Below are 15,352 nucleotides of genomic sequence, written 5' to 3'. Positions count from 1 at the left end.
TTGAATTTGACAATAACATTTTTTCCTATTTCTCACATACCGGTACTAGAAGAATCTTTTTTGAGCAATTAATCATCCCTTAACCCCTAGTTATGCTTCCTGTTTTTTTTTGGAAACCATCATATTCCAACATGGATTATTACATTTTGAGCCATCTTAGATTCAGAAAATTGTTTGGTAGAAAGATAGTGAAGAAATCTTTCTCATACATGTGTGAACGTTTCTATTGCTTGCGAGCAATGTTGATTTCATGTTAAAAAACAACAAAATAACTGATTTTCATAATGAAAAAATGATATTTTATTCTTCATTAAAGGCCCACTACCTTTCCGAAACGGCTTTTAATTTTAAAAATGGGAATGTAAAACAGGATCAATAATTTTGTAGAGTCCTAAAAATTATTAACTTACCGTTAATACTACATTTATCATCACCTTCTGAACGATTTGATTAAAATAAATAAAATGTTTATTTTCATAACGCGGGTCGTATTATGTTTCCCGCCGTCGTCCTAAATGCCGCGCGGTAGTTGAATATCACTGCGCCAGACGGCAAAACAGCGAATTGACTCTCCGCTGTTTTCATATATTACGCAGGCAATCTTGCATATGTTTGGTGTCGTAACCTTATTTTAGATCATCGGTATGCATTTTCTGGTGTTATTAATGTTTTTTAAGAAAACTTTATATTTTGCTCCGGAAAGGTAATGGGCCTTTAATATTGCGTCTTTGTTATGAAATGAGATTGTTTCTGTCATGAAATCAAATGTAATGAAGAGATGCTCAATTTTTTATCTATAAATTGATAGAAAATGAAAAGCTGTATTTCAGAAACCACTCTGCTGGTTGTAGCAATGTACAATGTGTGCAAATATACATAATAGCAAACCTCACCCCTCTTTTGATTCGCAAATATAAACATCAAATTTCTTTTGCTTTAAAAGCGTTTTATCTGTCAGAGTTCATTGTTGGTAACTACAAAGATACCACTTTCTGAAGTTCCATTTGTTATGAGAGCTATGGGATTTTACCCCTCAGAGCAAGAGGTAAGTCGATCCTGAGCAATGAAGTACCCATGCAATCAGAAAATAAAAAAATAGGGGTGGATTAAGTTTAAGATTTTTACAGGATATCAGTAGATATTGCATTATTGATCTCTTAATTTTATTTTCAATGTTACATTTCAGCTGATATTTTAGGATGTTGACCAATGTATTCTACAGTAATTAAGGCCTTATGGTTACAAACATCATAAATTATGAAATGCTACCCTGACAGTTGAACCTTTTTAAATCCTGCTTGAAAATTTTGAAACTACATTGTATTCTGGGAGCCATTCAGGATTTCTGATTTTCATTCAGAATTTCACATGTTCAAACATGATGTATTTGTCATTTTTTTACATTCCAGATAGAAGATATGCTGAATGAGGTGAAATTTAGTCGATATGTGGAGACAGGGCAATATGTTGACTCCATCGATCTTGGAGAATTCATCAAGTGTAAGTGAAATTTAAAAAATGTAAATATAAAATTAAAAAAAAGAACAGTATAATTAAGTGGTTTTCCTCTCTTTGACTCAAAGAATCTTCAACATTCTGTTGATTGTCATAGTTTATTCTAGGAACATTTCAATAACATCAATTCAAAGCAATATCATTATGGTTTGCTATATCAAGGACATGTTGAGGTTAATGTGACCTACATTTTTGATATCTGACCTATATTAATCAAAACCTTTAAAGGATTCTGTAGAATTGTTTTGTGTATGTTAAACACTACTTTAAATACTCAAAATTACAATGCATCAATAAAAAGTTGACTTTAAGTGGAACTAAGTTGAATATTTGAAATTGATGTTATTTTCAAATTATTTTCTGTTTATTGAACCTGTTTTATTATCAATGAATTATATATCTTTTATCATCAGTATACACAAATCATCGCCCTGCCTTTGGCCTTGATCCTGAGAAGTTGATTGAAGCCTTTGATATCCTTGGTGTGGCTTCACATAAAGGCAGTGCCATTGAGAGGGGAGATCTTCTCGACTATTTACAAACTAAAGGTAAATACTTTAATTTTCATAGCTATCATTTTTTACTTCTAAATACTTTCCTTGAAATTCCTTCAACACTGATGTTAGAAGCATCACTCATTGTAAAATATTGTTAAATCTATAGGATGGGAGGGGGGGGGGGCGTTTACACAACTTCAACTCCTTCTCCAGAAGGGAGGAAGGACACTTATAAAGCGAGGGGTGCTAATTACAGAGAATACGGTAATCATTTGTTCCCTGATATTCTGTCTGTAATGTGAGTTTTCCAAACTATTTGCATCCGGATTATCATGGATATAGCATACAATTTAATAATCATAAACGCCATTAAATGCTGAATTTAAAACACCTTTTGACTTTGTTTGCAGGTGAGCATATGACAGAGTATGAACTAGCAGAATATTTGACTACATTGCTGGGCTTTAACGCTGAAGGTGGCAGCAGTGAGCTACAGGAGTTTGACTCGTCACAAGCTGGTGACATTATCGACCAGAATCTGCCACATCAGATCACAGCAGACATGTTCTCCAAGGAAGTGCTAGGATTCTCCATGTACAATGAGACACCACAAAGTGAAATGTAACAGGATTTCTCATTGGTTAATGAGCTGAACAAAAGTGACATCACAAAAACAAATAAACATTGGTGGATTCTTACAAGTGACATGTAATATTGTCTCTGATTGGTGAATGATTACCAGTATTACATATACATTGGGTTTTTTTGTGAACGTAGAAAGATTCAATAACAGTACACAAGAGAGAAATGCTAGGTCTCTAATGATGTGTTAATCAAATCATGGAGGACATATGAAACAATGTTACACAAAGTATAATAGTACATATTTCTAGCTGGTATCTTAAATTGATTCAGAAATGTAAGCAGGCGTGACCTTGAAATTTAACTTGGTCTTCCTTATATGTCACAATTATTCTGATTGGCTCAATCTCCTTCAATACCAGAAAGTTTTACTTCTTTGGAAAACAAAGACAGATTTGTGTCATCAGTATTAAAACTGCTGACACACTTTTCCTGTAAAAAAAGGGACATTATTGGCTGTGCTTTATATAAAACAAGAATCAGAAGTAGGAAAATGTAAATATACAAATTATATATTATATTTATTTTGTTTTCATCACAGTTGTTGTCTAATGTTTTTTTTGGTGTACTACGTATGATGGGTATGCCAGCTTCTAAAGAAATCTGTGATATCGCCCCTAATATGAAGATATTTTATTGATAAAAGAATGTAAATATCTAGCTTAAAGTGAAATGTGTATGAGCTTATTTCATAAACTTCATTTTTATATTGCTCAAAAATTTTGTAAATATTTGTAAATATATAAATACATGAGCAAATAAAATGTGAATCATCAAACAAAATATATCAGATTTGTTACAGAGTTTATTGTGCTGTTTTACTTGAATGTTATAAGTCTATAGTGTTCTGTCACAATACATGTATACACTTGCATTATTTAACATTTCCTGAAGAATGAACTCAGCTGAGCAGGTGAGATCCATTCTCTGCAACTTAAATAACAACCATTACCGGTATATCATCGGACAGAGTGTATTACCGGTATATCATCGGACAGAGTGTAATGAGGGGAGATAACTCTAATAGATCAAAACAAGCACTGTCACCAGAGTGGATGACTGCTACACAAATTTAATAGCTCTAGGGGACATTGCAGAACCCTATATACTTTACTCAACTTCCCTTTATATCTGGGTTCTGTGTACCAAATTTTATCAAAATCTGTCCAGTAGTTTAGTTCACCGGACAAAGTTGTGTCTACCGACAGACAGAAAACCTGATTCCAGTATACCCCCCTTAACTTCGTTGCAGGGGTATAATATTATAGCCTGTATAACAGTTGTGTAGGTTGCATTTTGGTACCAACCCAAAAACAAGATGGTTCACAAGCTACCATCTTTGAATTTGACAAAAACATTTTTCCTATTTCTCACATACTAGAAGAATCTTTTTTGAGCAATTAATCATCCCTTAACCCCTAGTTATGCTTCCTGGTTTTTTTTTGGAAACCATCATATTCCAACATGGATTATTATATTTTGAGCCATCTTAGATTCAGAAAATTGTTTGGTAGAAAGATAGTGAAGAAATCTTTCTCATACATGTGTGAACGTTTCTATTGCTCGCGAGCAATGTTGATTTCATGTTAAAAAAAAACAAAATAACTGATTTTCATAATGAAAAAATGATATTTTATTCTTCATTAATATTGCGTCTTTGTTATGAAATGAGATTGTTTCTGTCATGAAATCAAATGTAATGAAGAGATGCTCAATTTTTTTATCTATAAATTGATAGAAAATGAAAAGCTGTATTTCAGAAACCACTCTGCTGGTTGTAGCAATGTACAATGTGTGCAAGTATACATAATAGCAAACCTCACCCCTCTTTTGATTCGCAAATATAAACATCAAATTTCTTCTGCTTTAAAAGCGTTTTATCTGTCAGAGTTCATTGTTCATAAAGCATGAATAGTCTTTCTTCACCTTCAACTGACTGGTGAAATATATTTGCCTTACATTTAATTTTCTATTCAATATTGTGTTGTATTTTCATAGTAAAGTCTAGATAATCATTCTTTTCTTAAAACACAGTGCTTTGCAATTGGTTCCTCATATTAACCAATCAACAGAATCGGTTTAAGACCTGACTTATGATATCAACAGATTCTCACAACATCTGATGCGCGTGATTAGCTCACTATCTGCTTAGCTTAATGGTTCCTGGTTGATGGACAGCCAATCAAGATAGAAAAAACAATGAACAGCTGTGATTGGTCAATTCCTGTGTCATAACTGCATGTCATCATCCAGGTCATTAAAACTTTCTGTGTCCATGGTTACTGATTCTTCACTGAAATAACAAAATAATATTTAAATGTAAAAGATGTTGTGTAAAATCTTTACAAAGAGACAAAAACACAATGATTTGCAACTGATAATGCAATATTGAAGTGTTTTACACTGCATATGTTAACTATTACGTCTTTGAATATTACAAAGTTAACTCCCTTGCAGGTAGGTATTCATTGTGATGCATGTCATTAAAGGATTTGTGCAGCCAAATTTTTTTTTTGATAATACGTCAGGATATTGCTTTGGATAAATGAAAAATTAAGTCCCACCCAACGAATCGCCTAGCTTTAGCGCTATCGGTTGGTTTTGGTCGTGATTTACGGGTTTAGTGTCGTCTACGGTTCAGAGATAATGAGCTAAGCAGTCACTTGGTCTTGTGATGTCACAGTAGTCCGCGGCAATACAAGGTAAGCCTAGTCACTATACATCTATACAGCACATACTTGTACACGTTAGATCTACAATTTGAGTTTTTCGAGTAAATGGTTATTCTAGCTTTATGTAGATATTTTCAGTTTCAAAACATTCCATTTACACCATTTCAAACATTCAAACAAGCATATATCTAACTTTAGATTAGATAATCAGTCCAATTTGATAGTGATATCAAAATGATGTTCGGATCAGTCTGGACTGAGATTTAGATAGCATATTATGTAAATTTCTGTGTAATAAAAAAACAGTATAATGTAACACTTATCTTTTTACGAGTTAAATCCCAAAATTTAGCATGAATATACATTATGTATCTAGAATCCGTGTTTTTATTTCAAACTTCTGCCATAACGATGCAAACACGGCACAGTTTTGAGTAAAAATAAAATGCATATGGACGGTTATCAGTTAAGTGATATTGGAGTAACAGTACCTAACTTATACCGAATATAATATGTATATCTATATTGTTGCCTTTAAAACTTTATCCATAACGTTTACTAAAAAGCAGAAATACATCAATGATATTTCTGATATATGTTTCTAAATTACAGTATAAGTGTAGATTTAAATTCATTATTTAAAAATTATACTAAATCCTTAAAATAGTATATTCACTGTCGATCCTTTTGTATATCATACCGAGATTTAATAGTATGATATATGAGAAACATATATACGTAATGTATATATGTTTCTGGATATATGAACATTTATCGTATAATCCAAAAAGTAACCACATATAGTGTTCCAATGAAAATGAAAGTATTTGTATACAGGCATTATATATAGATATAATATCTTGTACCTTTTCAACAAGAGGCCCAGAGGGCCTGTATCGCTCACCTGGTTTGTAATGCCAAGTAATGTTCTGAATACAGGTTCATTGTTTCTTTTCTGAAGGAATTTGAATATTTACCTCTAAATTCCCTATTGGGCCCCACCCCTCCTGCCCCCAGGGGGTCAGAGCCAAAATTTATACAAGTTCTGTTCCCCTTCCCCCAAGGATGTTTGTGGCCAAATTTGGTTACAATCCATGCAGAACTCTAGGACAAGTAGCGATTTATAGGATTTACCTCTATTTCCCCTATTGGACCCGCCCCTCCTGCCCCCGGGGGGTCAGAGCCAAAATTTATACAAGTTCTGTTCCCCTTCCCCCAAGGATGTTTGTGGCCAAATTTGGTTACAATCCATGCAGAACTCTAGGACAAGTAGCGATTTATAGGATTTACCTCTATTTCCCCTATTGGGCCCCGCCCCTCCTGCCCCCGGGGGGTCAGAGCCAAAATTTATACAAGTTCTGTTCCCCTTCCCCCAAGGATGTTTGTGGCCAAATTTGGTTACAATCCATGCAGAACTCTAGGACAAGTAGCGATTTATAGGATTTACCTCTATTTCCCCTATTGGGCCCCGCCCCTCCTGCCCCCGGGGGGTCAGAGCCAAAATTTATACAAGTTCTGTTCCCCTTCCCCCAAGGATGTTTGTGGCCAAATTTGGTTACAATCCATGCAGAACTCTAGGACAAGTAGCGATTTATAGAATTTACCTCTATTTCCCCTATTGGGCCCCGCCCCTCCTGCCCCCGGGGGGTCAGAGCCAAAATTTATACAAGTTCTGTTCCCCTTCCCCCAAGGATGTTTGTGGCCAAATTTGGTTACAATCCATGCAGAACTCTATGACTAGTAGCAATTTAAAGGAAATGTTACGGACGAGGACGGGCCAGGTGAGCTAAAAATAGTTTGTTTTGCTCAATATCTCAATATTAAGATCTTTTATAATATCAAAAATAAATTCTTCCTACCATATGATGAAACGTTTTTTCGGTATTGTAATAAATGTGTCTCAATTTATTCGGTTAGCAACACACAACACAATGTTTGTAATGATCAATCATCGGTGTGTATATACGTACATCAATCATCATATCCTTGATGCTTTAATCAAGGATTTCTTAAATTGTTACATAAAATTTAGTTTTACAGTCACAAACTTTGCCATTCACAATGTATCACAGATACAGACTACAGGAAAATATGATCTAATTAAAGCTTATTCGTTGCTGAACTCGACAAAAAATCTGAAACTTTTGTTTCTGTGTGGATTTTCTTTCATAATTACACGAAGATACCTGCTATTAGAGCATAAATTAAAGTATTTGAAACATCGAATTTCACTCTTTTAGTTATTTACATTCGAGCCAAAGTTATTGTACGATTAACTTCACTTAAAAGTAATCATAAAAAATCGTTGATCGCCTTTTCCTGTGACCGTCGATGTAAGTGATAGCACATCAGTTATAGTACAGCTATAAGCCATGGACTATTATGACGTCACACGCGGTTTAGAGCTAGAATCATAGAGCATAATCGGGCGGTCAGAATTTTGGACCTCGATATCGACGGCTTACAGGTTATTCCGGTCGCGTGCGGCACGGAGAGGTTTCTACACGTGCTAATAAAGCCATTTCCAGCATAAACTGAAATTATCATTTTTGACTGCACAAATCCTTTAATTTGTGAGCGCAATTCATGTCACTTTCTCGAAAAAATTATGACGTGACGCTCGCAAACACATGACGTCGCTATCAATACCTACCCACAAGGACAGATAACTCTCTAACGTGCAAATATAAAATATTCAAATCTAAACACTTTAACCTGAATTGATTGTCATGCAGTAAAACAAGCATTATGACCATTGATCCTCACCTGTGTTTGCTAAATGGTTCTCCACTCTGGTATCTGGTATTACTGGAATGGTCACCACTTTCTGAACTTTTCCAACATAATTTTTCTTGGTTCTGTTCACTGAACTTTGGTGCTAAATCTTTGGCAAAGTCGCCTGGAGGTTTCCACAAAACAACTTCCATGCTCCGCCGATTCCTTCATGGAAATAAAAATCAGTCCAATAAATTATTCTGGAGTAGTATCTCTAAACATTAAAATTACAAGTGAATGTAAGTTATTAAAGGTTGTCATGGATGCAATGGAATGAAAAAAAGCTGAATCTCTATGATGAAAATGACAAAGAAACTCAAAATATGTTTTTCAAGGTGGCAAACATCTTAAGTTGGCATTTTGACCCACTCAAAAAATAACATTAATTGGTGGACCATCTAAAAATCAATTCAGGTAACTTTCAGTTGGAATCCATCAGTTAAGAATGTTATACATGTAAAACAAATACCTATTTTCTCTGGCTGTTTTAACTTACGTGATCTCCTGTAGGAGTTTCTGTGGTAATAGTGAGGTAGGCTTGAGAATGCCCTGTGTAAAACTTCTATTATCTAAAATCTCCAGCTTTGGTCCCTGTGGTAGTTTTGGCTTAGATTCCTCATCATCAGAATCCTCTAGGACTAATCTACAATAATCAAAACAACATCAATTATTGTAAAGGTTTGTGTACCAAAGGGTCATGCATGATTTACATGTAAATCTAGTAATATTTTACATGCCAATAAATTACTACTATACATAGTAAACACTCTTATATGATGTTCTGATTCCAAAAAGTTACAGCAATCGTTTATAAAATTCCCTCTTAACACTTTTAACCATTTGTCATAATTTTCTTTTATATTCTGGTAACATATTAAATAATTTTTTGAGACAATAAGCTTTTATCAATATTTTAAAAACATGCATTCCTCAATATTGAGTATTTTTATAAAACAACCCATTTAAAATATACCTAATTATTAACTAAAGAGAGACTGAAAGCATAAAAATAATTCAGATTATTTGAAATCTTGACCTTTCTTCAACTTCTTTGAAGTGCTGTAACCTTTCTGCTCCTTCAGAGGTCGTAGGGGTCATAGAGGTCAAAGGGCACTGCAGTGAAGGGGGTTGGTGACTAGAAGGGTACAATGATAATTCCTTCATGCTCTGCATCATCTTTCTCTCGCTGATGAAAACCTTTTTGTCAACACCAGGTAATCTATGGGAAAAATAATGATACATGTTATTTGTACTGTATTACGTATCCTGCAACCAACATTAGCACTGCAAAAATACACCTACCGCATACACCAAGTTACCAACACATGTATTGTTGCCTTGTTGTTTGCACAAACAGAAAATACCTAATCTACCTCAATGCTGTGAAGATTAATATATACTCCAGGAAAATTCATATCTGCACTCACACACTCTGTCAAATACTGCTAAAAATCACTATCCTGTCTGTGTCTGAAAACCACCTGGAGAAAATCTTTCCGTACTTTTGGCAAAACACAGCATAAAAGACAATACTTACAAGTAATCCACTTCATCCTCTGGAGCATGTCTTTTAAGTTTTCTTGATGAAACACTAGGAGAGGAAGTTATCATGGACCTAGACAAAACATGAAAACAATTGTAAGAAGCAATGAGTAGCAGTACACTTCTACTACTTTATGTTTTTATGAATATCAATTGATTTTAAAATCCTGTTTTTTTGTTGGGTTTTTTTTTTTTTGAAAACTTAACAAATTTAAGAGGAGTGATCAAGACTTATTTAATGCAGTGTAACTATTTATATAAGGCTTTTCATAATGCAAGTCTAGATTATTTACTTTCAAAGATCAGTAAATATATATAAAGTTACATGTACTGTAATTAAACATACTTAGTGCATTCAAATCTTAGTACAAATGCAAAAAGTTGTCAATTATGATATATTACAATAGCATGAATGTAAATTATTGCAATTCGGTGATTCAATACCAGAAATACCCTACTACAGATCTAGAATTTAGCACTGTACAAGAAATTAGTGCTACAAAGACAGCGCATGCGCAAAAAGCACTAAAATAAAACTATTCTAAAAAAGTATGTCTACAATATAAATGTAATGATGTATCTGTACCATGATGCTTACATAATTCAGTTGTTTATAATAGATTAAACTTGATGAGCTTGTATTTGGTAACCTTATAGTAAAAGAAGAAGCAATAATATGAATGTAAAATGCATTATGAATGATGCATGAACTCACTCTGTAGGCATTTTGGGTCTTGGTGATGATTCACGCACCGACATCAATGACCTTCTCATATCCCGTATAGTGCCTGTTTGACTATCAACAGTTTGTCCTGAAGGTGCCATACTTTGTGTAAGGGATACAACCCCAGATGGTGCCAAAGAATCTCCAGTAAATGTCGTTATTCCATGAGGTAATTTCATAGCATCACCCCAAGGCATTTGCGGTGGTACAGCATGTTGCCAAGCTGCCCCCAGCCCTGGGGCATGACAAGAACTGAACCCTCTGGATTGATAGGCCTGGGATGGAATTCCAGTGATAGGGTTAGCTTGGGTGGGGACATTGAAAGTAAAGCCACCGGGATAAGGATTAACTCCCACCCCTACTGGCAAAGTCTGTGGGGGTAGGGCTGTAGGGTGAGGAATCATCCCAACAGGTGGACCCTGGGGGTGAGGCATCACTCCTGATGGTGGTACTTGTGTGTAGGACATATCAGAAATTGAATTTCCAGGGAGGAAGATTGAAGGTGTAGCACTGTTAAAAGAAGGATTGTCCAGGCAGGAGCCTTGCTGCTGTGAATGTTTGACTGCTGTCTGATTAGTGAAAAAAGGACTATTGCTAGACTGTACAGAAAGTTGGAGTCCCGAGGAGGCTGCAGAGATTGGGATCCTTGCCTGCTGGTTATTGTACTGGAAAGTCTCTGTCATAGGTTGTTGTGTCCCTGTTGTAATTTGTTCCACATCTCTCAAGTAGTTATTATTGGAAAATACCCCAAAGTCCGGATTGGATACCATGGTTACTCCAGGCGGATTAATGTATACCATGCCTAAATATATCAAACAAATGCATTTTATTATTTTAGTACACAACTACATACACATATTCATCAGTACAAATGAATAATTATAAGGAAACACAGCCCTTCTTACCTGAAACAAGACTTGCAAAACACTTAAAGGTATAACACATGAAATAAAGAAAAACCCAAATCTTTAACATTCAGACATACATACTGACACACACAAAAAAACTCAGTGTTCATTAACAAAATCCTGCATTTGGGTATAGTTAACTTATTGATTATCCTGGGTTGAGTTTTATTAGTTTGATGTTTTTATTAACATATATAGAGCCAGAGTCATATAGAACGTGCCAGGATTTTTGGTGGAGAAAACCGATGTACCAGGAGAAAAACCACCAACCAACGGCCAGTAACTGGAAACTGCCCCACATGGGATTCAAACACACATCCCAGAGGTGGAGGGCTTGTGGTAATATGTCATGACATCGGAACCACTTGGCCGCCGCTGCCCCATGCCATTGATCATCCAAAGTGGTAACTGTTACCCATGTGCAGCGTTAACGTTATGTCCATCCTGTGCACCAGAAGTTTGCGTTGTGTAATTGAGTGTGTTGAAAATTAAATGAGAAAGTAGACATCTAATTATATAAACTGCAATTGACTGATGGATATCATACATTTTTTTCAATGAAAACCGTTTTTTGTCATTGAAAGCATTAAACGCATAAACGCATAAAATTTTCAACATGTCTAGTCTACACATCTGTGAATAACCGTAAGGTGCGTGTTACGGCTCTACTCTACAAGGCAAAATCTACTTATTCAAGTCGCAAAAAAAAAAAAAACACACTGGCCACTGCAATATCGTTAAAAGGTGGTTACCATTGTCCCTGTTTTCCTTACCTCAAAAAGCCTCCTTTAAACCATTAATGTCACACCATTGTTAAATTAATGTTTGTATCTATCGTAAGTGATTAAACCACATGTTTTTATGTTACCACCAGCACGTGGTGAATGTTTGGGAAAGCTTTTCTCAAACAAATTCCTCAATAAAAATAATATACGACCAGTTTACGGCAGCCTCCGTCCTTTGTGATTGTCGTAAAGTCTTTATTGTCGTAAAATAAAAATATCATGTAAAACTTTCGTGATTTACTTTTGTATCATAAATCATAAATATGCAGCATTGATTTATTCTATTTCTTATAATACATGGTGACTATTTTAAACTATATAACAATTTAAAAGTACAAATTTGTTCCCTCTCCATATTTTTTAGCCACGGAACCCTATCAGTGTCAGAAACATGTCGACCCAACTTACTGTACGGAAGCCTCTAAATGCTCAGTGCTCCAAATCTGAAATTAATGATATACTCCTCTGAAAATTCAAAGTTTCTTGTATTAAACTTTTTTTTCTCATATAGATTTTAGGAAATAGGAGTTAAAACATACATGTACATTTATTGTATGTCCGTGTGCTCGTGTTTGAGCTATTTTCACTCAAAGATACCTAGTTGACAAAATATTGGATTTTATAGAAATTTTGCCGTTTTGACCATATACAAGAGAGAATAAAGCCATAATTTCCTAATGAAGTATTTGTTATGTATGGATGTTTGTAGAAATTATTTTCAAGTAGTCTCCTTTACTGTTATTTTCCCTCAAATTACATGTAATAACATATGCTACCCCTACCTCTTTTAAACCATTTTCAGCCATTTTTGCTAATTTTAAGCCTTAAAGGTGATAAAAACAGAAGGGACATGTAAAATGAGATAATACGCTAGAAACATTTTTATGTCCTATTAAAACATATATGAGTTTGATATTTACTTATATTTTGTCTCTAAATAGTAAAATTAATGAAAGCAATCTTCACATCTTTTTGACGACAGATTTTTTTCTATGACTTACCTCCCTTGAGTTCCGATGAGTTGTGACGTCATCTGAGACAATCAACTACCGGAAGCCGGTGTGCCGATAGCGGAACTGTCAACATGCATGTGGATTTTAGCCACAGGTCTTAGGTCTTACACACGGAGAAAAATATGTTATATTCCGACTTATTGGGTAGCATGTTTATCCCCTACATAATGACACATTATTGACGTCATAACCTATAAAATGACGTCACTATATGCAAATGATGATGCCATTAATGTCGAGTACATATACCATGTAGAGTATCATGTGGGGGTTAAACATAAGGTCATTTTTCACGAATGAATAAGTATTACTTTCCTATTCAGTCCACCCTGGAGTAATACGACTGTGCATGTATGTAATTTATAGTTTACACATAAAATTAACCGGGGAGTTTTGATATACATACTGGTAATTTTATGTGCAAAATAAGATTGTAGTGAAAATGGACAATTATTGCGGCCCACCTCCTTAGACCTACGTTTTGATTAAAAAAATCATCTGTTACAAACATACGCGCATGATTAAAAGAAAAAACAAAGGGTCCTCCTGCACAGTTTTCATACTTCCTTTTAGAGATTCTACTACATGTATTTAAAAAAATGTGTATAAGTCTTAGCAAGACAATTAATTCATTATTACATTTCTTTGTACATATACTTTGAGTTACACAACAATGTGCCGATGGTGTGAAGCCGGTATGTTCAGATCGAGCAGGGTTGCATAATGATATGACGACATTCACAATATTATCATTATATAAATGCAGGTAATTTAAAATCGAAAAATTACAATGTTAAGAACGCTTTAAAATCATCATAATACATCGTAAAACTCGTCACAGCCATTGTAAATAGTATGCTCGCAATTTCGCCCGCAATTTATTTAAAATCGAAAAATTACAATGTTAAGAACGCTTTAAAATCATCATAATACATCGTAAAACTCGTCACAGCCATTGTAAATAGTATGCTCGCAATTTCGCCCGCAATTTATGTAGAATACGATTTTTACTGATTTTTTTTATCTAGACCCCTAAACCGTCTCATAATGGTCAATATATATATATATATAGGCTATCTAGCGTGTCCATATTGATACAAACTATTTCTCAAATCCCTGTGGACTGTTCGTATACTTTTGAAATTTTCCAAAACTGCGCACGGTTAGATAATACAATGAAGCGGTCTTGTAAATGATTTGTCTTTTATAAGAAATAGGTTGTTTCATGGCCCTGTGTTAGTTGAACTATTAAACGTGCATACCACGAGTACATGTCATGCATATTTGGCCATTGTATCTAGTATCTATGTTTTGTCCCGTCTTTTTTATCGGTCGTGCGTGCATTATTACTACTGTACATGTTATTCTATTTTCGTACACGGAAAGCCCCGAAATTTTGTCGAATAAATCCGTAAACTTATTACAGAACTTTAAAAAATAAATAAGCCTAATCCTTTTTGTGTGGTGTTCTGAAGGATTTCCAAATATGAAATAGAGGTATGTAGTACATACATACATGAGGCGGGAAAGGGGCACGTTTGTCGCGGTATGATAGGGTTTTAGAAAGGGTATGAAGGATGTCGGGGTCTACTTTTATAAATATGCATTATATGTATGTACATGTAACATATGTAGTGTAATGTAACTGATTCTAGTACCCTGTACCCTGTACCCTGTACCCTGTACCCTGTACCCTGTACCCTGTACCCCCTACCCTGTACCCTGTACCCTGTACCCTGTACCCTGTACCCTGTACCCTGTACCCTGTACCCTGTACCCTGTACCCTGTACCCTGTACCCTCTACCAATGGCAGTCGGTAATTTTATTCCGAGTCATACTTGCATACCCTGTACCCTGTACCCTGTACCCTGTACCCTCTACCCTGTACCCTACACCCTGTACCCTCTACCCTGTACCCTGTACCCTGTACCCTCTACCCTGTACCCTGTACATTACTCTCTACCCTGTACCCTGTACCCTGTACCCCCTACCCACTACATGAGTTGCTATTACGGACTATCGGCTTGCGCATGCGCGGGTTATGACGTCTTAGATGTTCGAGTGAATTACAATAGATTATGAAGGAATCGTTTCAAGGAACATCTTATTACTTGATATAAAAGCAATTTTTCAATTACTTTCATACCAATGGCAGTCGGTAATTTTATTCCGAGTCATACTTGCATACCCTGTACCCTGTACCCTGTACCCTGTACCCTGTACCCTCTACCCTGTACCCTCTACCCTCTACCCTGTACCCTGTACCCTCTACCCTCTA

The 15,352-nt window shown here is 35.3% G+C and overlaps 2 protein-coding genes across 2 annotated transcripts; one reads left to right on the top strand and one right to left on the bottom strand.

Moving 5' to 3' along the window:
- Nucleotides 1-974: 974 nt before the first annotated feature.
- Nucleotides 975-3,439, top strand: LOC138332000 (cilia- and flagella-associated protein 251-like). Its single transcript, XM_069279909.1, has 4 exons — nucleotides 975-1,045; nucleotides 1,410-1,500; nucleotides 1,929-2,063; nucleotides 2,423-3,439. Exons 1-4 carry the CDS (start codon nucleotides 1,010-1,012, stop codon nucleotides 2,635-2,637), a joined length of 477 nt encoding a protein of 158 aa, XP_069136010.1. The 5' UTR covers nucleotides 975-1,009; the 3' UTR covers nucleotides 2,638-3,439.
- Nucleotides 3,440-4,263: 824 nt separating this feature from the next.
- Nucleotides 4,264-12,249, bottom strand: LOC138331999 (uncharacterized). The gene is made up of 7 exons (XM_069279907.1): nucleotides 12,049-12,249; nucleotides 10,359-11,169; nucleotides 9,639-9,716; nucleotides 9,138-9,320; nucleotides 8,598-8,744; nucleotides 8,093-8,266; nucleotides 4,264-4,947 (listed from the first exon to the last, which is right to left on the bottom strand). Exons 2-7 carry the CDS (start codon nucleotides 11,165-11,167, stop codon nucleotides 4,884-4,886), a joined length of 1,455 nt encoding a protein of 484 aa, XP_069136008.1. The 5' UTR covers nucleotides 11,168-11,169; nucleotides 12,049-12,249; the 3' UTR covers nucleotides 4,264-4,883.
- Between the last annotated feature and the right edge of the window lie 3,103 nt (nucleotides 12,250-15,352).

Source organism: Argopecten irradians, chromosome 9 (genome assembly GCF_041381155.1).
Source record: "Argopecten irradians isolate NY chromosome 9, Ai_NY, whole genome shotgun sequence".
Taxonomy (NCBI): Eukaryota; Metazoa; Mollusca; class Bivalvia; order Pectinida; family Pectinidae; genus Argopecten; species Argopecten irradians.
This window is presented reverse-complemented; position numbering and strand designations above follow the sequence as displayed.

What these genes read in the sequence shown, in the direction of transcription:
- LOC138332000 (XM_069279909.1), top strand. Translation starts at nt 1,010, where the DNA reads ATGAGAGCTATGGGATTTTACCCCTCAGAGCAAGAG. An exon ending in TCTTGGAGAATTCATCAAGT is followed by an intron (nt 1,501 to 1,928) that starts GTAAGTGAAATT and finishes TTTTATCATCAG; the next exon opens with TATACACAAATCATCGCCCT. An exon ending in CGACTATTTACAAACTAAAG is followed by an intron (nt 2,064 to 2,422) that starts GTAAATACTTTA and finishes CTTTGTTTGCAG; the next exon opens with GTGAGCATATGACAGAGTAT.
- LOC138331999 (XM_069279907.1), bottom strand. Translation starts at nt 11,167, where the DNA reads ATGGTATACATTAATCCGCCTGGAGTAACCATGGTATCCAATCCGGAC. An exon ending in GAGGATGAAGTGGATTACTT is followed by an intron (nt 9,321 to 9,638) that starts GTAAGTATTGTC and finishes TTTTTCCCATAG; the next exon opens with ATTACCTGGTGTTGACAAAA. An exon ending in TTCAAAGAAGTTGAAGAAAG is followed by an intron (nt 8,745 to 9,137) that starts GTCAAGATTTCA and finishes TGATTATTGTAG; the next exon opens with ATTAGTCCTAGAGGATTCTG.